The sequence below is a fragment of the Bidens hawaiensis genome, unplaced genomic scaffold, assembly GCF_021521415.1.
Source record: "Bidens hawaiensis isolate Kalapana, Puna unplaced genomic scaffold, B.hawaiensis_p1.1 tig00010056_1, whole genome shotgun sequence".
In the NCBI taxonomy this organism is placed as follows: domain Eukaryota; kingdom Viridiplantae; phylum Streptophyta; class Magnoliopsida; order Asterales; family Asteraceae; genus Bidens; species Bidens hawaiensis.
This window is the reverse complement of record NW_027491759.1, coordinates 688,455-715,517: the sequence shown is the minus strand read 5'-3', so window position 1 is coordinate 715,517 and position 27,063 is coordinate 688,455. Positions and strand designations below refer to the sequence as shown.

The 27,063-nt window shown below is 39.2% G+C and overlaps 1 protein-coding gene across 1 annotated transcript; it reads left to right on the top strand.

Annotated features, from left to right (window-relative positions):
• The first annotated feature begins 218 nt into the window (after positions 1-218).
• On the top strand, positions 219-10,760 carry LOC143534089 (phospholipid-transporting ATPase 3-like). The gene is made up of 26 exons (XM_077028684.1): positions 219-392; positions 1,659-1,724; positions 2,116-2,177; positions 3,367-3,448; positions 3,610-3,720; positions 4,846-4,923; positions 5,214-5,310; positions 6,052-6,158; positions 6,307-6,372; positions 6,542-6,663; positions 6,749-6,836; positions 6,907-6,984; positions 7,075-7,191; positions 7,264-7,413; positions 7,484-7,585; positions 7,695-7,837; positions 7,902-8,003; positions 8,082-8,145; positions 8,226-8,438; positions 8,548-8,713; positions 8,800-8,879; positions 8,953-9,192; positions 9,261-9,650; positions 9,729-10,082; positions 10,164-10,267; positions 10,357-10,760. The coding sequence occupies exons 1-26, from the start codon at positions 219-221 to the stop codon at positions 10,664-10,666; spliced, it is 3,666 nt and encodes a 1,221-aa protein (XP_076884799.1). The 3' UTR covers positions 10,667-10,760.
• The last annotated feature ends 16,303 nt before the right edge of the window (positions 10,761-27,063 follow it).

Here is a 27,063-nt window from a genome sequence, read left to right as displayed (position 1 = left end):
TAGTCGGTGACGTCGTTTGTTAACGCGTAATAGAATTTAGGAAATGGTAAAACGACAGCGTTTAAAGTAATAGACAGGCGACTATTGCTTCCTGTACCTCACGATCCAATTGGAACCCGGACGAAGACCACAAATCGAGGCTGAAATCCATCGTTTGACAGCTTGGAAGATCTGGCTTATATATCGGAGCAGCAGTTATTAATTATTATTAAGCAGTAATGAAGGGGTGGAGGGGATCCAGTGCTAGTAGTAGTACGCCGGTTGAGACTAGGAGCCTCTCCTCCTTATCCAACAGCACTAGCATCCGACTTGGCCGTGTTCAGCCCCAGGCGCCTGGTCATCGCACCGTTTTCTGCAACGATCGCGAAGCCAATCATCTCGCCAAGTACAAGGTAGGTCTATTATCTCTCTCTCTCTCTCTTAACTTGTAATTAATTAATTAATTACTAACAATCATCATCGGAATCAACTAGCTAAGCTAGGTTTATCTTATCTAACAAACATTCACAACTTACTAACTAACCAACTTATTAGTAGCAATTAGCCATTTGTCTAGACTTTGACTAGGCAGGCCTTTGGACTGAGTGAGTTTGTTTGTTTCTAGCCTAGACATGATGAGATCTCAGTAGTAACTAATCTTCACACTACCAATGCTTCACTATCACAACCACTTTGCTTTGCTTTATGCTCACACTCACTCTACTTGGAGGCGAACCAGTTAATGCGGAAAAATATCAGATACCACGGTGGGATATCGGTAATTTTATATCATGCAGAGCACCTTTAACACTAACAATTCAGTATACTCTCCTACCATTAACAAATTTTCCTTTTGCATCTGCCAAAACACTAACAGTTGTAGCAAGTAGGAACTGATTAAGACTCAAAACACTAACATTTAACACTAAAAGTTTAAAATTAAGACTTCAAACACTGATATCGGTCAGTATTGCCGATATTATCGGTACCGATATTTTACATGAGGACCGATAACCAAGATACCACCAATATTGACTGCATAGCTTGGAGGAACTAGAAAGGTACTGCAACTCAAGGGCCTGACCTTGAGCACAAAATCATTCACTTAAACCGGGGGGCTGGGGGAGTACGACTATTGAATTGAATTATTTATAGAATCAAATTACAATATATGCCATGCCTTTTTTGGTAAACCATTGATCGCTTAACATCTTATTCGAGTAGCAACTAACTAACGTCAATTAATACTATATATCTTATTGTCGGTTAGGTTAATATACACCAAGTTACAACTAACACACCATTCATTGCTTAATTGTCGCGAAGTAACAACCAACGCCAATTAATAACGATTAACATCAAAGATATCAATTATTAACATTAAATACACACGTAACATTAAACACATTAACTGCTGAGTCAAATAATATCTGTCCTAGGCTCTGGTCCATGTTATTGCTACTCCCTTGAGGCAGTATATCAAATTATTTTATACTTTCCGACTTACTTTTTTACACTCGTATAGAGGACATACTGATAGTTACTTGTGAATCTACATATCAAGACAGTATAACATGTTCTTTTTTTAACGTTTTGAGTGAAAAGCTCAATACCTCGCGGATTAATAAAGTATAGTTTGAATGTGTTAAATCTTCATTGATGTAAATAATATGTTTCAGGGAAATTCCGTATCAACAACGAAGTACAATGTTATTACCTTTTTACCGAAGGGGCTCTATGAGCAGGTACGTCTTTTCAAACACTTATTAAAGAAGTATATGTTTATCCATTTAACTCGGTGAAAGCTCATGATTCATGAACAATTTAATAATATTTGCTTGTGAGTGTTGCGTAAACTTGTAATGCCTAAGAACCCTACCCCACTCTCTCACTTGTTAAAAAGTATGCTGTTTTCAAAAACTTCTTAAGTTTACTTGCCATTAGCATCTGAAGTTTTTTTTATATACAGCGTAACGGCATGCTTAACTAAGAGAGTCTATGCTATTGTATATAAGGGATCGAATTTTATATCATTTGCTCATGGCCTTATACTTACCAGTTACCATTCTCTTTGAAGTTAATTAATTGCCTGAACCTTGTATCGTTACTGACATAGTTTCTTGTTCATATCAACAGTTTAGGCGGGTGGCTAACCTGTACTTTCTTACAATCTCTTGTTTATCGTTTACACCTGTCAGGTATGGTTTCTGAACAATAACACTGAACATAAGCATGTTTATTGCCTTGTTGATGCTACCTAATTATAACTGTATGCCTTATTATACGTACCTGGAGTAACACATTTAAACTCGATGTTTGTTTGTATCTTTATATATTTATTGGAAATGCTTGTAAATTAGTCAAATATTTAAATACCACCCAATAATGAGAAAGTAGGGGGATTTTGTGGATAAAGCTAGTGCTATCTATTACCATTCTACAGTTATTGATTATGGACAAGGAGATAGTTTGTCAAAAAAGGACATCTTGCAATTAGTTTTAGACATTCAACAAACAAAATACTTTGATTTCTTATCTTTGTGATAACATGATCATATCTTACATGGCAGACATGCTAATTGTCAATCCATGAAGGAGGGTGGGTTGGTAATTAGACAGGAAATTTGCATGCCAAACTTGCGGGGGCTTATGTTGTTGGTCAGTTTATCTGGGGCAAGTTTATGAGATCTAAATAGGGTCATCCATTGGATGTGGTGTCTAAGCCTATTTCTTTCTGATTTAAGCTCTCATGTTTGGAGGAATGTTTTCCCTCATGTTAGTACCATTCTGGGCAACTCTCATTGGGTGGTAGGTGCTGGTAACATCAGCTCCTCGCGCCGCTGCCGCCGTTTCTAGGACCGACCGACGCCTCACCTGCACAGGTACCTACCTAGTGTCGGTCGCACATTCAACATAGTGTTCGCTGACTTTCTAAGGTCTAACCTTTCGCCCCCTACTGAAAAGGGGCACTTCCTTTCCTCCACCGAGAAAGGTTCATTCCGAGTCACAAGAACCATTTTTGAATTATTTTATCTTTTCGTTATGGTAATGCAATGCAAGAGATAGTTTGTCAAAAAGGACATCTTGCAATTAGTTTGACATTCAACAAAGTAATTGTTGCAATTATTTTTGGAATTTTAAGTCATGATAACCCATACCTTCTTGTGGCATTCTCTTTCATTATCAACCGTGGATCAGTATGTGATGGTCTAACCTGTGCTTATGACTTCCTTTTAAATGCTTGTTGTGGCTTACCTTTTGTTGTGTTATATTGCTCATTTTATTCTGCATTCTAGACCTGCTTTCGCTTTTTTTATATTTTGATAAATTTGAAGACTTGCTTCTAATCATGTAAGTGTTGACTATGAAAGTTATGTTTTTATGCAGTCCTGTTAGTCCAATTACGAATGTGATCCCATTAAGTCTTGTGCTTTTTGTCTCGCTTGTCAAGGAAGCATTTGAGGATTGGGTGAGATTTTTTTTTATATGATCTTGAACTGCTACTCAATATATCTAAATCCCAATGGTCTTTAGTGTGTGCGTGTGTACGCGTTTTCTTTTAGTGTGGTTACTGTTTGTTACCTAAAGTTTTATCATCCTCATTCTACAACAAAACTATAATCTTAACAGAAGCGCCTTCAAAATGATATGACGATAAATAACTCTTCTGTGGATGTGCTGCAAGAGCAAAGGTGGGAATCCATTCCCTGGAAAAAGCTTCAAGTTGGGGACATTGTTAGGGTAAGAATGCTGCAACTTTTTTTCTCTATGATGATGTAAAAAGACTGGATTATGTTTTTGGTCTGCTGCCACCATTTTCATCATAATTCTTTCATGCTCCAAGAGAATTGGATATTGAACCTTAAGTAGTGATTTTTTATTTAGCTGGTTTTTAGGCCATGACCGTGTTTTCTGCAACGCTTGTTTGATGAAAATAAAACCGTTTTCTCAAAAATTCAATCTTCTTATGGCCAAAAAAGTTCCAACTATATCCTTTCCATAGCTTATTTAGGTTTTCAGTCTATGGTTTTCTTGTTAATACTACCGATTATAGACGCATATAAATCTTAAAAGAAATCTTATAAACCTAGTGTTAACGCAAATGCAAACATGCAACTACATTGTACCTAGCTTAAGTATTCCACAAGATGCTGCTAAAAATGCAATTCAATCAATTTTAGAGTATGCCTTCTTAAAGCTAGTTATAGTCATTATCCACACACATAGAGTTTGGCTCCCATTAACTTTTCCATCTCAGTTCTTAAATATATTACACTTATCTTTAAGTTTGATTTTTAGAATAATATTACCGTGATCTGTTGGTGAGGGTTATTTTACCAATGTGGTGGAAAAATGTAGGACATAAAGGTATACAAAAACTCATCTTGGATATCAATAGATAGTCTATGCTACTCCTTTTTTATAGACAAGATATGCAAAATAATTGTAGCATAACATAGGTAAGTTTAATTCTCTTAGCCATAAATCATGCCGAATTGTCCTTTTGTAACTTTTAGATTACGTTTGTTACATTAAGAACATCCCTCAGAGCAAAACTACAGATAGGCTTGTAGAGCCTGCACATGGTTAGGCAATGATGTGCTTGGTAAGAAGTCATTGTGGATACGCTGCACATGGTGACCGGCTGACGTCATAACAATAATGAAGATCATTTTGAGGGGCTTGTGAACATATCTATATACATGAACATACAGAAAGATAACTAAGGCTGAGTCTGTATTCTAACATATGGATAAACACATGCAGAATAATTAGTGAACATAATCTACTTGCTTATTCTTAAATCTCTGATTGTTTTCCCTTCACAATATTTTGATGCAAATCTGAATGTGCATCTTGGTGCAGGTGAAGCAGGATGGGTTCTTTCCAGCTGATTTGCTACTCCTAGCTAGTACAAACCCTGATGGTGTTTGCTATACTGAGGTCTCTATTAGTTTCATCACTTAATGTATAGTGCATAAAATAGATGTTTTTGTGTCTATGTTTGTCTATTTTTGTTACTTCAGTTCTGCATTTTCACCTTTGCATTGCTCATTTCAAGATGCTACTTATGCACTTCCAAGTAGCCTTAGCTGAGTGTTCATCGCCTGCACAAGCAAGCAGATTAGCTCCATCATTCCATTATTGACTACATCCATGCTTTCTAAGAAGAGATGCATATAATGTCTCTATTTTTACTATATTGTAGTTTCATTTCATTTTTTTTTTTTCAGACTGCAAATCTGGATGGTGAAACAAATCTTAAAATCAGGAAAGCTTTGGAGAAGACATGGGATTATGTGACTCCTGAAAAAGCCTCAGAGTTTAAAGGTTTAAATCATTCTATTTTGACATTATGCGCATTTGCTTTAAACATCCTAGGGAAGAAATGCACCAATATAATTAGCTCGACAGGTTTTTTGTTTTCAATGATGATAATACTGGATTGTGTTCAATTTTAGAGTTAAGGTTTCATGCTTAGATGTCATTGCACGTGGTTGGTTATTTGAAACACACAATTAATCTTGACATTCGACAATTAATTAAACTTCAGATATTTGAACATGATTTTGCTGGTTCAACCATCCTTATACAAATCCCGCCATGGATATGTATTTGGGACTGTTTAAGTGTTTACATGTTGCTTGGTGGTGAGTAGGCTTTTGGCTTATCATGTTATCCTTGGACCTTTTGCTACACAGATGGATGGTTCTTCAAACAAGGATATGGAATTTGTTTAAATATTACAGTGTGTAGCTTAGAGACATTAGGGTTTCATTGTTTTATATGTTTATCTGTTTGGACCTGGGAATTTTCTTTCTTAATGTCAATATTATTTGGACCCCAAATATTTCATGGTATAAGAGGTACCATCTAAAAATAAGTCAGTATTAAGCTAGCACCCATGGCGAAGCAATGGCAACTTGGCAGCCGTTGCCTGGCCACATTTTATGTTATAAATATTGAACATTATTAAAGTAACTTTAGCAAATGACAAGTTTTGTTTTGATGCATGGAATTAGGTTAAACTCATTCTCTTATTTATGGTGCTGACATTTTAATTGGTTGCAGGTGAAATACAGTGTGAACAACCAAACAATTCACTCTATACCTTCACTGGAAATTTGATACTTCAAAAGCAAACTATACCCATTGGTCCAAATCAAATTCTGTTGCGAGTAAGATATGCTTTCGTGCCCCTAGCCCTAGGATAGTGCTGTTTGCCTTTGAAATTCATTATGTTCTCAAGCATCACATTTTACATGGCTACATGTTTTGTACGTAATTATACTATCACTGCTTTAGTTAACTTGATATGCGTTTCAGGGGTGCAGTCTACGTAATACAGAGCACATTGTTGGAGCCGTAATATTTACTGGACATGAGACTAAGGTTTGTCGGGTTCGGCTTGTGTTATTTTCATATCTTTGGTTATTTTTTATTGGGAAAACAACCATACCAGTAAATCTCACCCATAGCAAAGCTATTGATAGGAAAAATAGAGATCTAGTGCCTCATATATCTATACCAATATAGCAATTTTAATTCTGTTAATTGACAGGTCATGATGAATGCCATGAATGTTCCTTCCAAAAGGAGTACACTAGAGAGAAAACTTGACAAAGTAATAGCCACACTTTTTGGTGTTCTTCTCTGCATGTGTTTGATTGGGGCCATAGGCAGGTAAGTGACTAGGTTAGGTAGCACATGCTATCACTTTGCAAGTTTCCATAACGCTGAAATAATTTTTGTACATAAACTTCTGCAGTGCTGTGTTTGTGAATAAAAAATACCACTACTTGGAGCTCTGGATTAATGGGGATTCTCAACAGTTCAATCCAAGCAACAGATTTGTGGTATTATATCTGGCTTTGTTGCTTTCTCTTTCTGTCTTTGTAGTTATTGATCACGGTATTTTACTTTCAGGTCTTTGTTCTAAGCATCTTTACCCTGATTACTCTGTATTCACCAATTATTCCAATTTCTCTTTATGTTTCAATTGAGGTAGGCTTATGAATTTTGTAAGCTAGTTTTGGAGCATACATGTGATTTCAAATTATATAAATTATATGTGTATTGTTTTCCAATTTTCAGATGATTAAATTCATCCAGTCAACTAAGTTCATAAACAATGACTTGCGCATGTACCATAGTGAAACCAATACGCCTGCGTTAGCCCGCACATCAAATCTGAACGAGGAACTTGGACAGGTAATAAGCTGCTTATTTATATTTACTATTGGTGGAAGTTGTAGAACTCAGTGAGCTGGTATTTTGTAACAGGTGGAGTATATTTTTTCTGATAAAACTGGAACTTTGACAAGAAACTTGATGGAGTTCTTTAAATGTTCTATTGGTGGAGAGACATATGGAACTGGTGTTACTGAAATAGAAATGGGAGCAGCAAGGAGGAATGGTTTGAATATTAAGGAGGTATGATGATCTGGCATTATAAAGGATGCATCTTGATGGGCCAATTATGAGTTAAACTTTATATGTGCAGAAGACACCATCTAATACAGCACGTGAGAAGGGTTTTAATTTTGATGATGCAAGGCTCATGCATGGTGCTTGGAGGAATGAACCTAATCCAGACATGTGCAAGGTATTTTACTTTTATAGCAAAGGGTCTCTTACTATATTTATTTATTTATTTTAATGCATCAGAGTCAGTTATCTGTCTATATGTTACAAGTTGTTTGTTCTGTAATTAGGAATTTTTCAGATGCCTTGCTATATGCCATACCGTACTCCCCGAAGGTGAAGAATCCCCTGAAAAACTTAGATATCAAGCTGCATCACCAGATGAGGCTGCTCTAGTTACTGCTGCGAAGAATTTCGGTTTCTTCTTCTACAGGTATATATTTATGCTCATACCAGTATTTCGTTTTATATCATTGTACTGACATCAATTTCTTAAGGCGTACACCGACTATGATCTATGTTCGTGAATCACATGTTGAGAAAATGGGAAAAGTTCAAGATGTCAAATACGAAATTTTGAATGTTCTAGAGTTTAACAGGTACACTCATGTATACCAGCTTTGCTAAAAACACTTCATCTAATGCTTAATATACTTTTACATTTTTTTTTCTTATAGTACAAGGAAACGCCAGTCTGTTGTATGTCGTTATGGAGATGGAAGACTTGTACTATACTGCAAGGTATTTCCCCTAGCAAACAATGGCTGGAACTATATTATCATGTTTTAAACCAACTTTAATACGGAATTCGTCCTTTTTAGGGTGCTGATACTGTAATATACGAGAGATTAGCCAGAGGGAATGATGAGTTAAAGAAAGTTAGTAGGGAGCAGTTGGAGCAATATGGAGAAGCTGGATTGAGAACTCTTTGTCTGGCCTACAGGAATTTAAGTCCAGAAATATATGAAAGTTGGAATGAGAAATTTATTCAGGCAAAATCTTCGTTACGAGACCGTGAAAGAAAGTTGGATGAGGTAATCATTGTTGATTAATCATGGTGCTTACCAAATGTATAGTATGAAGCACTGCTGTTGCAATATGTTTAGTCTACTTTCTCGTTAAACATCCTGAAACTTGAAACAGGTGTCGGAACTGATAGAGAAAGATCTTACTCTGATTGGATGCACTGCTATTGAAGATAAACTTCAAGAAGGGGTACCATCCTGTATAGAAACCCTTTCTAAGGCTGGAATTAAGATCTGGGTGCTTACAGGGGATAAATTAGAAACTGCAATAAATATAGCTTATGGTATGGCTTTCTTATTTTGAACTGATCATTATGTCACCATGCTTATGTGCTTTGTAATTAATAAATTATTCACTTGATTGTCCCAGCTTGCAAGTTAATTAACAATGACATGAAGCAGTTTGTTATCAGTTCAGAAACTGATGCAATCAGGGAGGTTGAAAGCAGAGTAAGCAATTTTTTTATAGCTAGCATTCTTTTCTTTTTATTTATAAAGTATAAGCTAACTCATGTTCATTCAGGGTGACCAAGTGGAAATTGCTCAGTTTATAAGAGAAACAGTGAAAAATGAGCTTCGCAAGTGCCATGAAGAAGCACAAAGCATCGTTCATGGCTCAACTGGCCAGAAATTGTCCCTTCTGATAGACGGAAAGTGTTTAATGTATGCTTTAGACCCAAATTTGCGGTCTACATTGCTAAGTTTGAGCTTAAGTTGCAGTTCTGTAGTCTGTTGCCGCGTTTCTCCTTTACAGAAGGCGCAGGTATTGTTATATACTCTTACCAAAAAGTTAAGGAGATTTCTCTTGTACTTAGTTTCTGTTACATACAGGTTACTCGGCTGGTTAGAAAAGGTGCAAATAAGATAACTTTAAGTATCGGTGATGGTGCAAATGATGTTGGGATGATTCAAGCGGCTCATGTTGGTGTTGGAATAAGTGGTTTGGAAGGGATGCAGGCTGTGATGGCCAGTGATTTTGCAATTGCTCAGTTCCGTTTTCTAACAGATCTACTTCTTGTGCATGGAAGATGGTCTTATCTTAGATTATGCAAGGTTGTTTCATACTTCTTTTACAAGAATCTTACCTTCACCCTGACTCAGTTTTGGTACACCTTCCAAACTGGCTACTCTGGTCAAAGGTTCTATGATGATTGGTTCCAATCTCTGTATAATGTTATATTCACTGCCCTGCCTGTGATCATTGTTGGACTGCTTGACAAGGTAGGTATTTTGTTTGGTTCATTTCGTTATATAATATATATAACATGTGATTAATATGATAATCAAATGAAATGGCAGGACGTGAGTGCATCACTTTCAAAGAAGTATCCACAGTTATACAAACAAGGAATAAATGATGCCTTCTTTAACTGGAAAGTTGTGGGTACATTGGCTTGCTTTTCAGTGTATCAATCGGTAGTGGTATATAACTTTGTGGTTTCTTCTAGTACGACTGGTTTAACCTCCGCCGGGAAGATATTGGGGCTGTGGGACATAAGCACAGCTGCCTTCACATGTCTTGTGATAACTGTGAATTTGCGTCTTCTTATGATGTGCAACACAATTACAAGGTGGCATAGTATAAGCATAGGAGGCAGCATTTTAGCATGGTTCATATTCATATTTATATACTCCATTGTGTTTGTAAATAAGGTACGCAGCATCGCCTCTTGTTAATAATTGATTTGACTTGAATGCAAGTATGCAAAAATTGATGATGATGTTTAACTTCAGGGGACTTACTTCACCATCTATGTATTGATGAGCACTGCCTACTTGTATCTGATAGCCATTCTTGTTCCCATTGTCGCACTTCTTGGTGACTTTCTGTATCAAGGGTGAGCTTTTCTTTCTGTTTTCGTGCTTACCGGTTATTCCTATTCTGGTTGGTGTTTAAAAAGGAATGAATGGGTGTGTTTGGGTTCAGGGCTCAGAGATGGTTCTACCCGTATGATTACCAGATTGTTCAGGAGATCCACAGACACGAGCCAGAGCCTATTGGTGCGGGATTACTGGAGGTTGCGAATCAGCTAACACCAGAAGAGGAAAGGAGGTACGCCTTTGCGCTACTCCCAAGGGAAAAGTCAAAGCACACAGGCTTTGCCTTTGACTCACCTGGGTATGAGTCGTTTTTTGCAACGCAGCAGGGGGTGACTGCACCACAGAAACCTTGGGATGTGATTCGGCGAGCCAGCATGAAACCAAAGTCCAAATCACCTCGATCCAGTCAGCATTAGATGTACACAAAAACAGACACAATTAGAGAATTGTCTACTTTTTGGCAGTTGGAAAATTTTTTTGTAAGTTTTAGCAAAAGGATGCATAATTTGATGTGAGTGGTGATATAATTATTCTTTCTTTTCTACTTCTGTAAGTTGGTTCTAACATATTAATAGTATATACATGTTATGTTCGTGTGCATATGCATTGCTTATAGGCAGCTACCAAAAAAAACACAAGACCGTTAAGACCATGCTTTGCTTTGTTTTTTAGCGAGTGTGTAATTTTTAAGTCCCACCAAATATTAAGTTATATGATATTATTGAAATTACGTATAGCTAGCTTACTAAATAATAATTTAAATTAGGTATAGAGTAAGTTGGTTTTGTAAAATGTTATATGTTACGTGTGCCAATCATCCCCGAAAGAACAGCCTTATTTTGGCCAAGTACATATCTTGTGACATTTGTGGGACAATTCTTATCCTCTTATATCCCATTCTTCAATAGAAAACAATTACAGGTTTTGAACTAATTATTGAAGGATATTTATAACATGATTTTAGATCCGTCTGCCGCTAAGTTGTTCATGTTAGTAATATTCCAAATAACCTTCATTACAAAGCAACAAAATACAAAAAATATGATCATTTATAAGAATTATATTACATAGGATTATACATTTTCAACATATATCCATTTAAGACAGACTTATAAAGCTTGATTAGAAATCATTTTGCATCAAAATACTCAAAAAAGAAAAGGAGCATATACCTTGTCATCCCATCACTACAAAAGCAAAAACTGTCCCTTTTTTATGTATGTACGCAACTATGCATATTTAGTTGAAGAAAGAAAAACATAAGCCACAAAGGAAGCTCACTTCAATTCAAACCCATTGATCCTTCATATTATTCAAAACAATCCATTGACAATGAGCGATCGTGAAAAATGCCTAAGTTGTGATCTGCTTAAGGCACTTGTATTATTCGGATGCCTTTTCTTCTTCATTCTTGGTGTTCACAAAACAAAAACATCATCACCAACGACTACTGCGGTTTTGTACCAAGGAAAGGCACAACATGATTCAAAGAAGATGGCAAGTGTAGGCATGGACAAAAGAAGAGTTCCCAATGGACCTGACCCTATCCATAACAGGTAATATCTATCTATGTATTAATTAATAACAAAGGTTTTAACTTAGCACTGGGTGTTATAATAATATATGTTTGTTGACACAAAATTTTCTTCAAATTATATATTTACCATCACTGCATGCATGCCCTATTGGAAAAGCCTTACAAGTATCACAAACATGTGACCATTTTAAAGAGAAAATGACTAAAATGTCCATTTGACCGGTGAAAGTCAAGAAAATGTCTACCTGACCCACATTTTTCAAAAATTTCCACACAAAAATCCCGTTGAATCGACGACTTTTGATCAACTCAACATCAATTTTAGCCAAACAAATTCTGCCACGTATTGGGATATTTCTAATGTCCGACAAGATATTTCGATCACCCGACGGGATTTTTTAAAATCAAGTCAGTGACGGTTAAAAAAAACCAACCGTCGGGTCGATGGGGACACCACACACCCCTGTGAGTCGGCCTGAAACCTGGCGGACCGACGGAGACAAGTGCAAAAATCCCGCCGGGTCTGACGGTTTTCTAAGAAAAAGTTGTCGGTCCGACAAAAAAAATGATTTTAAGAATCTCATCAATTACAGATTAAAGAAGTGTTCGGGTCGACAAGATTAAGGGTGGACGTTATGGGAAAAAAGTTTTAACAAGACTTTGACGGGTCAATTAGACATTTAGTTTTGGTCATCTTTCCATTCTTAAAATCCTTTAAAGCATTCCAAATACATTTTAACAAGTGTGCTTGGCCAAACAATTGTTTATTAACCAGTAGCTCTTGGGATATATACATATATGTTTGTCGATAAGGGCTCTGGCCATTGATAACTTAGTTGTGATATGCTAAATGTGCAGGAGGGCAGGAAACTCGAAAAGACCCCCAGGCCAGGCCAGACATGGATTATAGCTAGATGAGATATATGATGGCCATGGAAGTTAACATCCCAAAGTCATTTTACTAACAAATAAGTATCTATTTGTTAAACTTTGTATGATTATTATTAATTGTATGACATAAATCAGGCATTTGCAAAAAGTACCAAAGCATTCATTTTTCAAAGGCTGCTACCTATATATGTAAAAACTTATTGTACTCAAAAGATATATTCTATACCAATCATATCTTATCTTAACCTTTTGCTTCTTAAAGGTTAAAGCTAAATGCTTTGATTTTCCTTACAAAAGCAATTGTGTTTTGTGTTTTTTTCTTTTCATACCTTTAGTAATTTGGTTCTAAAGTAAATCAACAAACTCATTGACGGTTGTCTCAAGCCGCCTACGATTCGATGTCCCGGGATCACAACACCTCTCGACCAAAACCCTTTGGCCATTCCACTGTCTCGGCCTAACTGCAGCTCCTCAAAACTGCTATTCACCACCCTTTACTGTCATCCAGGCCTCACTCTCTCTCCCTCTTGGCCACTACACACACTCTCTCGTTCTTTTGAACTCGAGATTATCTCCATATCTAACGGTTATCTCGTAACTCAAATCACATAAATAAAAATAAAAATTTAAATATCTTATTTAATTTCTCTCCACAAGATAAATAACTCATTTATATATTTTTCAAAATTAAATATGGAGGCATTCAAATTTGGGACTAAAAAGAGAAAGTGAAAGAAAAAACTTTCTTTTCTTTATATTCTTAGAAAAGGCGCGCAAACATATTATATAAATTAGATAAAAATAATGTTTCACAAATACTTATCCTGAAAAATAAAATTACCTTACACATCTCTAAACATTTAGATATATGCTATCAGGGAAATGCTGAGAAAATGATGTCAGGGTGAATTTAAAATGAAGAAGGTGAAAATGATAACAAAGAATAAAGGAGAAGGCATTGATGTTGCTGTAATTTTTCTCAACATTTTGCTGTATGAGGTAGAAGTGATAACATATATCTTGTGCATTCATCAATCCTAAAGCCTAAACCCAAAACCAGTTGAATCTGTGTAAGGTAAATATAATAAAAGTAACTACGTTTGAACAGAGCAATAAAATGCGTGAAGAAGCATGATCACTCGAAAGTTAGATGATTTTGTGTAGTATAATGTTTTTGGGCAGAAGAAGAACAACATTATATTATGATACAAAGAAATAAAAGCCCTTAAAATTAAAACCTTGGGTTGGTAGGTAATCTTATTGCTCCTGGCATCACCAAACCGCCCTTACGTCTGAAGATTACAAAGGAACTAGTTATCAGCAACAGCAGCATTAATGCCTGTCCAAAGATAAAGATAATAGTTATGAGCTCTTTAACTAAAGTTAACAACTTTTTAACTAATGTTAGGATAGGATAGGATAGGTATTAGAGAAAGAAACCTCAAAGGCAAGGACGGAGAGGTTTTCTTGATTGACAGCAGGTATACAGCTTCTGTAAGTGACATAAGCTTCTTCTGGCAGGGTGGTGGTGGTGGTGGTGGATGAATCTTCATCTTGTTGTTGTAGATTGTTAATCATTTTAGCACATTTCATAGGTATGCGGTACCCGGTTTCACTGCATCGATAGCTTACATCTTTCTGCACACAGACCATTAGTAGGAAAGAAGGATAAATAAAAATGCAATGAATTAAGGTACCTTTTCAGAGTAGAGGCAAGGGACACAAGGACCAGAGGGCGAGCAATCGAAAGTCATGCTGTTACTTGCCGACTTCTCCACAAAACTCTTCAGACCTCTTCTGCAGGCAGGCATCATTCATTTCACATCTACTACTAATAATAATAATCATTGAATTGAGATGCAGCTTACAATTGATGCGACGAAGAAGAAGAAGAAACCGCCGTCAAACTCATCATTGCAATTGTAATTGCAGCTATCTTTATCTTCATCTTCATCGTCGATTCGATTCGATTAGATTCTTTCTTCCTTCCCAGCCCTAGCTTCTTCGGTTTGATTGCCACACATACAATACACCCCTCCAGTTTCAACACATTACAACAAATAACAAATAGTATATATCTACCACATGAAAAAAATAAATATATGTTTTGTTAAATGGGTCAACTCAAACACAACCTTGCTCGGAAAGTTAATATTTTCATTTTACAGCTTGGAATGGGTCGATATAAATGAAAAAAGGTTAATTTGGTTTGGGTTGAAAGGATAACGGATTCGGGTTAGAATAGTGTCGGTTTGCAGCGTTATGTATGCACCGGCACCTGAGTACGATCATTGCTTCCTAACACAGGCTAAGCTGCTTCCCATGCCGCATTACAAGCATACTATCTCCAGGTTACGCACTTACTAAAATGGTAGCACCGGTTATATGTACGTTCGATAACATGTTTACATACATACCCCACCCAGCTACTTATTAATTTTTAAAGACAAATATAATAATAATAATAATAATAATAATAATAATAATACTGTTTGTTATCTATGTATCCATCGATGGAGGCGGGGGTATTTAGTAAACCCCCCTTCCCCTTCCGGTTATCGGCTGTATAGGATTTCAGCAAACTTGTCACAGGTAGGCAAGCAAGCAAGCAAGCAAGTAAGTTTGAATGTATGTATATGCTTAACTGAATTGAAGGGAGGAAAGGACCACCTAAGAAGGAAGTGATTGCTGATTGGGTATCCAACAATTCAATTCGTTTTCGGATTTTTAGATTAGGAATTCAGAGGGAGGTAGGGTAGTTAGTGCCAACTGACCCGAGCTTAAAAAACACAACTGAGTTTACTTTCTTCAATCCTGTTATGTGTCTATTTATCGCGAGAAACACAACTCTCTCTTATATGCTAGCTAAACAAGATTTTTAGTTTCTTGGCATCCTTGATTACTCAATGCTACTTTGAGGAAGTCAAATATTTAAACTGGAACCGGAGCAAAAATTATTAAAAAAAAGAAAAGAAAAAAAGATTGAATGAAAGCAAGCCCAATGTAAAGATGTTAGTGTATTGCAAGCTTGATGAACAATAACATTAGTAATTGCTCAAATCCTAAATCGTGTTTCCGCTGCCTAATTGATCTGTATCAACTAGTTTCAAAAAGTTGAGTGAATACATGTATCAATCCTAGATTCAGGAGATCATTCCAATCCTAACACTTTGTTTTATATGTTCATATAGTTTCAACTTATAAAACAAATATTCTTATTGACCATAGTTTCTTATGCTTTAAGAAATCTATTCTTGTTTTTAAATGTTGTTATATATAAGACAATATTGATTTGTTTGATAAATAAAAGCGAAGGTAAAAGAAAAAAAATAAAAATCCTTTAGGCAACTATGATCTTGTAACAACTAAGGTCCCTCAATTTCATGAACTAATAAACTAAGTTTCGGTATTAACACCTTTGGTCCCCTGACCTACGTCTTAAGAGTTAAAGTTAAAGCCCAAGGTAACATTACAATTGTCTTATAAGTTTACACACACGATTAACATCCAAAATGATTAATGGAACTTTAATAAGCCTTTGATGTAAATAGACTATAAACATTCATTTAAAAAGATAACTGTTTTACCCAAAAGCAGGATGTTACAATAATACATATTATAGCTAAACATCTAAACAAGTTATGATTGCGCGTCTAAGTTTTCTGTCAATTTAAAAAACTTTTTCAGATTTTTGTGTGATCCGTCGGTAAGCACCGACGGATTTTCGTGAGAATTCTCCAATGCCTATTTAAAAATATTTCATTTACAAGATCCGTAGGTAATTACTGATTGATTTTCCAATTGTATCTATTTTTTCTTTTTGAATTTTGTGGTATGCGTCGAAAATCCTTCGGCATATGGTGACATTTAAAACTTTAGTTTTCGTTTTTCAGAATTTCATAGGACCCGCTAGTAATCAACGAAGGATTTTTACTACTGTCATTCATAGTGTTGTCACGCACTTCCTCAATTGGCCCCTGGTTAACACGTGGGCATGTCACGGTTTCTAGTATGGCCTCCATGTACTCTCCCCCTAGCACCAGCCATTAGCACGAGCCTAATAGCGGCAAACTATAATTTTTTAACTTATAATCATTTGGTTATCCTTACAAAGATTTTAAACGATTTAGTTATCTAACTCTACTTCTAAATTATTATACCTTATTTAATGACGATAAAGCTTGAACTTTTATCACCTAATAAACACAAAATCTTAACACATTACTAATCTAGGCAATGGGAAAAAATAAAGTTTGAAATTATTAATTGGCCCCACTTGTTAGGATAATGAAATATATAAGCCTATATATGATGACACCATACCTACTTGGAATTTTACCTTTAAAGCAATCAAAAAAGATTAATGTTCCTTTTTAAGAAGTGGGAATTTAATTTTAGTGATCTAATGGTGGTGGGAGGTAACTAATCCACCAAATTTATAGATTTTTTCTAGTGAGACAATGGAATAAATCAAGAAATAAAAAAAATAAACTTAAATAATATAATTCATGTCAAAAGACTTTCTAATCAATTTTGTAGGTCCCATATTTTAACATTTGTCTAACCTAAGTATTAGCTTGTCTATTTTATTATTAAATTAATATACATAGCAAAGTCATAACTTTAATCACCTTAATATATATATGCTTTTAGGCCATTGATTAACGTGATTTGTATGGTCCAAGAAGATATGCCTAGATCTCAATCAACACCACTGCTACAATATTGAATCTTATATATTTACATTATACTATACAAATCCAGAAATATAAAATAATACATTAAATATTTATCAAATTTATTTCTCAAAATCTTTTCACAAATATTAAATCTAAATCACATACACATGTTATACACATGTCATATAAGATTTGCATACAAAAACCTATTGCTTTTATATGTGAAATTAATATGTTATTTATTTATTCAAATGTGAGACATGTTTTTAACCACTCATCACATATGAGAGCAACGGCAATAGGCGTATTGAAGGGTGATTTTAAGGAGAGAGCGTGATGTGGACAAGAGGATGATGATTAGTTCTTTTATAAAACCATTCAAAAACAACTTTGTGAGACGGACTACAAAAGATATAAGAGAAATTATATTTTTAAGACGTTGTGAATAAAATATGAGAAAGAAAAATGAAAATTAAGTCGGGTAAGTGTCAATTAGTACACAAAAACACTTTGTAAAAATAAGATTATTGTGGATGTTATTGTATTTCATAAACTTTGTATAAATGTGTTTGTACTTAATTTTTTATTGTCGTTTTTTAACAACAATTTGTTTACAACATAATTCCATTATGCCTTGCATTGTATAAGTTGAACCGAACAAACACTATACTACTAGTTTAATTTGTGAAGTTCTCTATTAAAATTAGTAGTACATCTCTCTCACTTACATATAAAAATAAAATAAAATAAAATAAAATTAGTTTGGTGCAGAATCCTTGTATCAGCATGCAACCACTTTATATCATTCCTACTTTGGTAACAACTCTTCCATTATTTTAAGGGCATCAACTAAAGATAGAAATTTATAGGTTTAGTTTTGGCATTTTTTGACAATTATGTGTAGGTGGCAAAGATAATTACAAAGTTAGAGTGATGAATAATCAGGAATCTAGATTGATCATTCAAACATTGTATATGAACATGATCTTCCAACATCCTGTAATTGATGGGACTCATCACCACCCATATACTATGCATCTTTATATTCTAATAATAAATAACTTTAGGAGTTTTGTATACAAGCTCATTTAAGTCATGTATAAGGTGTTTTCCATCTTTCTCATTCCATTTTCAATTCAATTTTTTTGTACTTTATTTTATTTTCCTATTTTATTAGTTCATATATTAACATAACCAACTAACCGAACACATTATATTTTTTAAACTTTATTTTTAATATTTTTATTTTTTTTATTTAACTCACATATTAACCTAACCAATAAACTGAACACGTTATATTTTATGGAGTTTATCTTTTGTTTGGCACCCGTCGCATCACACGAATTTGGTGGCGTTTTTGGATGTTAATATAATAAATAATCAAATAAATGGGCACGTTTCAATACCCTTTTGGTTATATTACGACTATATTATTTGAATTCTCTTTAATTTACTATAGCAAGCATATTGAAACCGAAAATTTTTACATTTCCGCAACGCGGGTTCTATCTTCAGTTTGTTCCCACCAAAGAGAAAGCCAGTCTCTTAAACTTGATAATTGCTACCTTGACCTTCAATCGACCAGGGATATTTTTGAGGTAAAAAATTTGCTCAATGGTGTTGATCCAATCAATATAGTCATAAGCTTAAAACACTCCCATCAAAATCCGCAATTGATTGTCTTGATTAGGAGGCCTGATATGTTGGTGAATCATCCCAAACTATGATATCAAAGGGGCGACCCTTCCACGTCCAACTATTTGACTACCCTAGCTCTGATATCAGCTCACATAGAAACACAAATGAATGTTAATCAAGAACGCACAATCAAACTACACGAGTTTTAATTGAATATTCGATAGTTGAAAGCTTTTATCAAATTCTTCAATATGAAAAATATTCAAAATGTGATAAAACTTCATGAAGAAACACTAAGTGAACCCTGGACAGATTATAGATAATCTGGACAGATTATAGATAATCTGGGGGTTAAGTAATGTTTCCCACGGATGAGGTCTAACTGAGAAGGCTGTTCTTCAGGAGACCTGCAAAACAAACACCGTAAGCTCGTCACTGAGAAGGGGGGGTTCCTCCTTGTGACCACCCTCCGGCGTGAGAATCAGACTAGATTGCTCTGAATATAAGTGTATATTAAGAGATTGCTAGATAACTGGGTAGCAGATGATCTTACCATTCCAAGATGTTGGAGTATTTATAGCCGAAGGTAGGTTTCCAAGCAGGTACAGCCGGCTGAATAGTATTCCTGTTCTACCAACAGTGGACCATGCACAGGCCATACTGGTTGGTGGGTAGGTTACGGCCAACAGTGACAAAGTCGGCTGCACTATTCCACCAACTGTAGATTATGCACGTCCCACCTACTGTGGATTGTACGCATGCCATGCTGGTTGGTGAAAAGGTTACGGCCAATAGTAACACTATTCCACCAACTGTAGGCTGCGCATGTCCCACAGTAAGGGTTGGTGAGTAGGCAGCGGCTAATAGTGACAAACAGTACTAGAGGGTGCTCCTCCTCGCACTGTTGTCGGTGAGCTGTCACCCTGTGATTGGCTCATGGGTTGTTCTGGTCAGATCGTCTGTCCTATCCATACCTTGGTAGGTATAGTACAAAAGATCTTTCAGAATCATACAGACTGGCTCATTTAGGCGGGATTGTTCCTGCCTTGCTCATTCCTTCATGTGACTACTGAAGTATCTATTGTCTTGTGCGTGTAGCCCTGCTGTCTGCGGGTAGCCTTCCCTGATGGCTTGTATCCGCAACTGCGGGAACAGGCGGGGTACTTCACCATTGGGAGGCTTTCCCTGCGTGTACAGCTTGCGTACTGCGCGTAAGGTTCTATGAGCATGGTGGGTCCTGCGGGAGCAGATGGTCTTTGCGCCGACGTCCCTGTTCAAGGTGAGTCTTGCGGGACCAACTGGGTTCTGCTGGGACCTACCTCTTCAAGTCCCCCCAGTCCAATGTTCTTCTCACGAATGTTCAATAAAGTGAGGTGAACTTTTGGACTTTAAGCAAGGGGTTTTGAAAAGGTTTTTAGTTTTAAGGTTCTCCGTGGGGATTCTTCCCGCGGATTTCCTAATGTCACTTGCAAAAATTCCCGATTTTTTTTTTTTGCTTGATCTTTGGGTATGATGCGGGTAGGTATGTAACCTTCTCGCAAGTCAGGAGCGTTGAGTCTCACTTGTGTGGATTCTCCTTGAGGTTTTAGTGGTTTTGAACATAGTGATCAATTATGTTTAAACCACCAATTCCATCCTGGAGCCTCAAAACAATGTATTTCTCGACGTTCCCGCTATGCGGGGATGTTATTTCCGTTTCCACAAGCATTGCCCAAAAGATCCTTCTTGGTTTCAATTCCCTGCGGAGCGCTAGGTATGTGAAGGGTTTTGCCTTAACACTGTACCCGCGCTCGTCTTACAGTTACTTTACTTTCAAGGTACCCCTGGCGTCAATTCCCTGCGGGTGCTAGGTATGTGAAGGGTTTTGCCCTAACACTGTACCCGCACCCGCCTTATAGTTACTTTGTTGCCGGGGTTTTCTTGGCTTCAATTCCCTGCGGGTGCTAGGTATGTGAAGGGTTTTGCCTGAACACTGTACCCGCATCCGTCTTATGGTTACTTGGTTGCCAAGGTAAGGGGTATTTTCCCGCTTACTTTTGAATCTTTTTGAATTTTGAATTTTGAAATTCGAAAGGTTGGTAAGGATAAGAACAGTCCAGATATCTGAAACGTCGTGCGACGGTTTCTTCTGACTGTGTCAGGACGTGCAGGAAGTTATGGTGACGTGACAGAACATGGTCATTCCAGTCGCTTTTTCAGGCGCGTGGGCACGATTTTTCGGGCGCGTGGCCGCGAAATTACTGGCACGCGTCCTGTCAACAGCTGTTGCCAGCTTGCTTTTTGCCACGTGTCATAGTTTCCTTGCACCTTCGATTTCTCTCTCCTCCGCATTAAATTCACCGCATTAATTGCGATTACTATATAAAGGGGGAGAGGGTTATTTGCAATTCACACTTTTCACTCTTCTCTTCATCTTTAAGGCGATTTCCGGCGAATACTCCTTTATTTAATCGAGCATTCTCTCGAAATCGTTTTCTTCTTCCTCTGCAAGATGTCTTCACGTGATGCTGAAGCTGTGGCCGACGACAGGAGTACTGCTGGCGAGTGCCAGTGTGCTCTGCCCGGCGATCAGTACCGGTATGTTGTCAGGAAGTTCATGCTCGATCCCCTCGAGCCTGAGTTTCCTGAATCCCACCAGACCGTGTACGATGCCCCCAGAGGCAAGATCGGGGTTTATGCTGCATTTTTTGTTTATGGGAATCTTAGATTCCCATTGACAAAATTTGTTTACCGTGTCCTTGAGAGGCACGGTGTTCATTTGACCGAGCTGCACCCTATGGCGGTCGCCAAGATTCGCCACTTCGAGTGGGTGTGCCGGATTCTGGGCATCGAGCCCCATGTGGACCGCCTGATGACCTTCTATACCTGGAGGTGCATCCAGGGGTGGTACACCCTGACAACCCGTATCAAGGGTTTAAAGATTTGTGCGACCGAGCGTAGTCTCCGATCGTGGAAGCGGGAGTTCTTCTACATATCCGCCCGCGCCGTCCCCCTTGCCATGAAGTTTAAAAATGGCCAAGCAATTCCGAGCCTTCACGCCCCCAACTACCAGGAGGCGGAATGGTTCTCGAAGATATCCCTGGTCCAATCTCCGGTTTACCGGTTTGCGGAGTCCGGGATGGTGATGCTGGGGATGAGCCGGGTGTGGAAGGAGGCGTCTCAGGTTCCCATCCTTCTCGAATACGGTTTGAACTCTACTCCTTATGGTACGTCTTGTCCTTCTTGCTGATATGAGTTTGTCTTCTAACTGTTTCTTTTCTCTTAGAGGGGAACAATTTGGAGTCGCTCCTGTACCCGCGGGAAGCTGACGATCCTGTGCGGATGGGTACTCGTGCTCTTGATGAGAACGAGTTGCCCATCCTGGAGCAAACAGCGGATCGGTTTGTGGAGGTTTATCCGCTGGGCCACGAGATCCTGAGCCACCGGCGGCCAGGTAAGGCGTTATTCTCCCCTCCACCCCTCAGTGCTGTACCCGCTGCTGGAATTCCTTACACCCTGTCTTCTTCTGAGGAATCCGCAGATGGTCCTTCGTTAGTGCGGAAGAAGCGGGCTGCCGGCGGGAAAGGGAAGGAGAAGGCGGCCTCCACAGCCGATCCAGTGCTCCTATCTGACACTGAGTCAGATAGTGAAGAGGCGGGGGGGAAGCCCGGTGGTGAGAAGACCACTATTCCGGAGGCTACGACTGTTACCTCTGGAGAACCAATGACAACCACGGTGACCGGCATCAAGAGACCGGCTCCATCGGGTTCGTCCCCGCCCGTCCGTACGTTCAAGCGGAAGAAACCCTGTAAGTACAACTCTTAGCTTTTATTTTCATAGTTTAATCTTCAAGTCTTTTTAACACTTTTCTTCTTTACGCAGGTGTGGATGTTGGCGCATTCCAGGGTGAGGGGCCGAGTACAACCTCTCCGCCAATGACGGTAGGCTTGGTCAGCCTACCTGAGGCGTCGACCCAGGCGCCTGCGCCTGCTTCCGCGGGTTCAGTTGCTCATTCTGAGCCGACTGTTCCAGCCGAGATGACGTCACCGCCGGCGGTGAGTGCAATTTTTACAGCATCGTTCACCGAGCCGGCGGTTACTGTTGCTGCTGACTATTCGGCGGCGTCCGCGACGGACACCATGCCTCCGCCATCGACTGCGGCGGAAACCATGCCGCCTCCGCCATCGGCCTCGACGGCTGGACCTTCAGGTACGCGCGGGGCTTCTCGCCGATCTTTGCTACCTTCCCATCTGCCTGACCTTTTGGATGGATTTCCCTTAGGTTCAGGTGATGGGTTCGGTGGCTATCGGCCTGTGATCGACCCTACAGGTGCGTAGGGTTCTTTTGTCCTTTATGTAATTTTTATCATCTTTTCCTAACTGCTTTGTTTCTTTTGCAGTGTCGGATTCCAATGAAGTGTATGTTCCAAGATGGAACATACGCCGAGGAACAACCCTTCGTACACCTGTGGAGTGCGTGGACTGGGCTCGCCACGCTGCTCCCCATGGTGCGTTGGGGGAAGCCATGGTTAGCTACCAGGAGGGTAGGCTAACCAACGAGCTTCGGGTTCTCCTGGCCCGGATGCAGCCACGCGTCGAGCTGCTTTGTCGTGAAAACGACAAGTTGAAAGCAGCTCGTGTTAAAGAAATATCTCAGGCGCGTGCTCTCCAGGAGGAGAACCAAAAACTGACCGCGGTATCTGCGGAGAAGGAGAAGGCCTTCAAGGCCCTCGAGGTTGAGGTTCAAGCGCGACTCGAGGCCCACTCCAAGGCTGCCCAAGCTGTTAACGAACAGCTTCGGCTAGCTAAGGAGACTGCGAGGAACGCGACCGAGAGGGCCACCAAGGCTGAAGCTGTTGCTGAGCCTCTCCGCCTGGAGAATGAAGAACTTAAAGCTAAGTTAGAGGCTCTTCAACAGGCTCATGATGCCTTGGCTATGGAGGATGCGAAGAAGCTTCAAGAGATCCTGGACCAGAGGGGTGTGCTTGCGCAGACCGAGCGGAAGCTTAAGGGCGTTGAAGAGGCCGCCGCAAAGGATGTGCTTCTCGCCAATCTTAATAAGAACGAAGCTGAACGCGCCTGCACCCAAGCTCTGGCTGCCAAGGAATGGCTTCTTCGAGAAGCGTTGCCTCAGGTATTTTAGCTTTATGTCGTCACGCTTTCCTTTGTAGAATAGTTCTTATACTTGTACATTTTTTGTAGGTTGTGCATCGGGTCTTTTCAGAGACATCTTACGACGATGCTATGAGCGCAGCTCTCAACGCTTCTCATGAGGATGGGGAACGGACCGGCTTCCTGCTTGGTCTAGGGTTTGCTGAGAAAGGCGTCCCGCCTTCCAACTTCCCTCTGTATAATGCGGATACCGAAACTATTTATGACCAAGCAGTGAACCATTATGCTGCCTTCCCGCATCCGGTGGTGGAGAAGGTAAATGAAATTGCTGCTGCTGATGATGGGCTTGCTGTCCTTAGAGCTTTCCTTGAACCGTCACACTCTGCTGATGGTGCGGGTCCAAGTGGGAGTGGTCCTGAAGCATGATCCAAAAGATCCCTTTCCACCACTAGCGTAGATATTTGCTCTTACTTCTTTTATATGCGGGTATATACCCAGCAATGTTTGTAATATTCAAGTTGAAATAAAGAATGTGTTTGTCCTTTTCTTTATTTAACGCATGTTTACACTTGGCAATTTCTTTAGTACTTAGATAAGTTAACTTTTTGACATGGTAAATTATAAGTTTATTTTTTCTTCCTCTTTCATGATTGTGCGGGTAAGACCGTCACTTGCACTTAGTAGGATGGCCAAACTTACATTTATCCTGCGTGGAAGTTTTCCTTATCTTTTCCTTGAGATTTTCTAAGTGTTCAGAATAAGTTAACCCTTGAACGTGGTAGATGATAGGTTGAAGTTTTGCTTCCTTGTTTGTGATTGTGCGGGTAAGACCGTCACTTGCACTTACAAGGATGACTAAACTTAACTTACATCTGACCTGCGTGTAGGCTTTCCTTATTATTTAGTATAAGTTAACCCTTGAACGTGGTAGATGATAGGTTGAAGTTTTGCTTCCTTGTTCGTGATTGTGCGGGTAAGACCGTCACTTGCACTCACAAGGATGGCTAAACTTAACTTACGTCTGACCTGCGTGTAGGTTTTCCTTAGAACTTTTTAACATTTTTAGCGTTGTGTTTATGCAGGTTTTGCCGCCTTCCACACGCAACTACTTACTTCTTCACGCATTGGTGCGGTGAATACCGGCACATGGGAAGTTCATAAGTTATAGGCAAGGCTATCAACACATTGTGTAAGGAGAATCATTTCCATTAGAAGTGGCTCTAGGCCTTTTCTTTACAAGTTTGGAATTGATCTACATATAACATTTGCGTAATTGAGCTCCATTCCATGTTCTTGGGATAGGAGTGCCATCGAGCCTTTCAAGCCGGTATGCGCCTTTTCCCAGGACTTCTTTGATAATGTATGGCCCCTCCCAGATCGGGGCCAGCTTTCCTGAGCGCTCTTGGTTTGAAGCCTCGTTGTTGCGCAGTATGTAGTCTCCTTCCTTGAAGTTGCAGAGTTTTACCCGCGTGTTGTAGTACTTTTGCATTTGTCGTTTGTAGTTCTCTTCACGCACTGCGGCTAAGTCTCTGCGTTCCTCGGTTAGCATAAGATCCAACCGTCTTTCCGCATCATTGTCTTCTGGCTGACTCAAGACCCTTGGTGAGGGTAGACCAATTTCGACCGGGACCATGGCTTCAGTGCCATAAGTGAGGCTGAACGGGGTTTCTCCCGTACTGGCCTTCTTCAGCGTTCTGTTTGCCCAAAGGACGTGCGGAAGCTCGTCCACCCAGCCGGATCTGTGCTCCGAGAGTCTTTTCTTTATGCCATCAACGATGCTTTTGTTTGCTCTTTCCACCTCACTATTACCTTGCGGGTGTGCCACTGAGGTAAAGGTGTGGGTGATTTGAAGTTCTTTTAGCCACTGTTGTAGCTTCTTGTCAGCAAAGTTGGTGCCGTTATCGCTCACCAAATTCTGTGGAAGTCCAAAACGACAAATTATAAATTCCCAAATAAATTTTTTGATATGCTTTGCGGTTGTTTGGGCTAAAGGTTTTGCTTCTATCCACTTGGTGAAGTAGTCGATGGCTACCACTAGGAACTGAACATTTCCTGCTGCTGTAGGAAATGGGCCTGTCACATCGATGGCCCACTTCTGAAATTTTCACGAAGAAGTGACTGGAACCAGTTCGTTTTTCGGGCGATGCGTGTTAGGTGCGTAAAGCTGGCAAGACCTGCATTTTCTGATGTATGCCAGTGCATCCGTATGCATCCCCGGCCAAAAGTATCCCGCGTTGTTTAGCTTGGCTACAACAGCGCGGGGACCTGCGTGTACCCCACAGATGCCTTCGTGTACTTCCCTAAGGAGGTAGTTGGCATCTTGGTTGTCCACGCATCTCAAGAGTGGGCCAAGAAAGTTACGTCTGTAAAGGATGTCATTGACGAGTTGATAATTCAGTGCTTTACAGCGTAGTTTTCTTGCCTGTATTTTTGACTCTGGTAGTCTTCCTGCTGCAAGGTAATTTATTATTGGTGTCATCCACGTTTCTGTACTGGTTTGGATGACACAAATTTCCTTGTGCGGGACTGATGGTGCTTCGAGGAGTTCAATGCGGATGTCCTTTCCCAAGTGGGTGAAGGCTAGTGATGCAAGCTTGCTTAACGCATCCGCAGATTTGTTTTCGCTGCGCTTGACGTGTATGACTTTACAATCACTAAAATCACGCATAAGGGTTTTTGCCTGGGCGAGGTACAGGGCCATGGTGTCGTTCACAGCCGTGTACGTCCCATTTATTTGGTTGGCCACCAGCATGGAATCCACGTGGGCTTCCAAGTTTTTCACTCCCATCTTACGCGCAATTCTCAAACCGGCCAAGAATGCTTCATATTCGGCTTCATTATTCGTACTTGGAAAATCCAACCGAGTAGCGTAAGTATATTCTTGGCCTGCTGGGTTGGTTAATTTTAACCCTGCGCCTGAACCCTCGTTACTGGCCGCTCCATCAGTGTAGAGTCGCCAGACATCATTGACGTCCTGT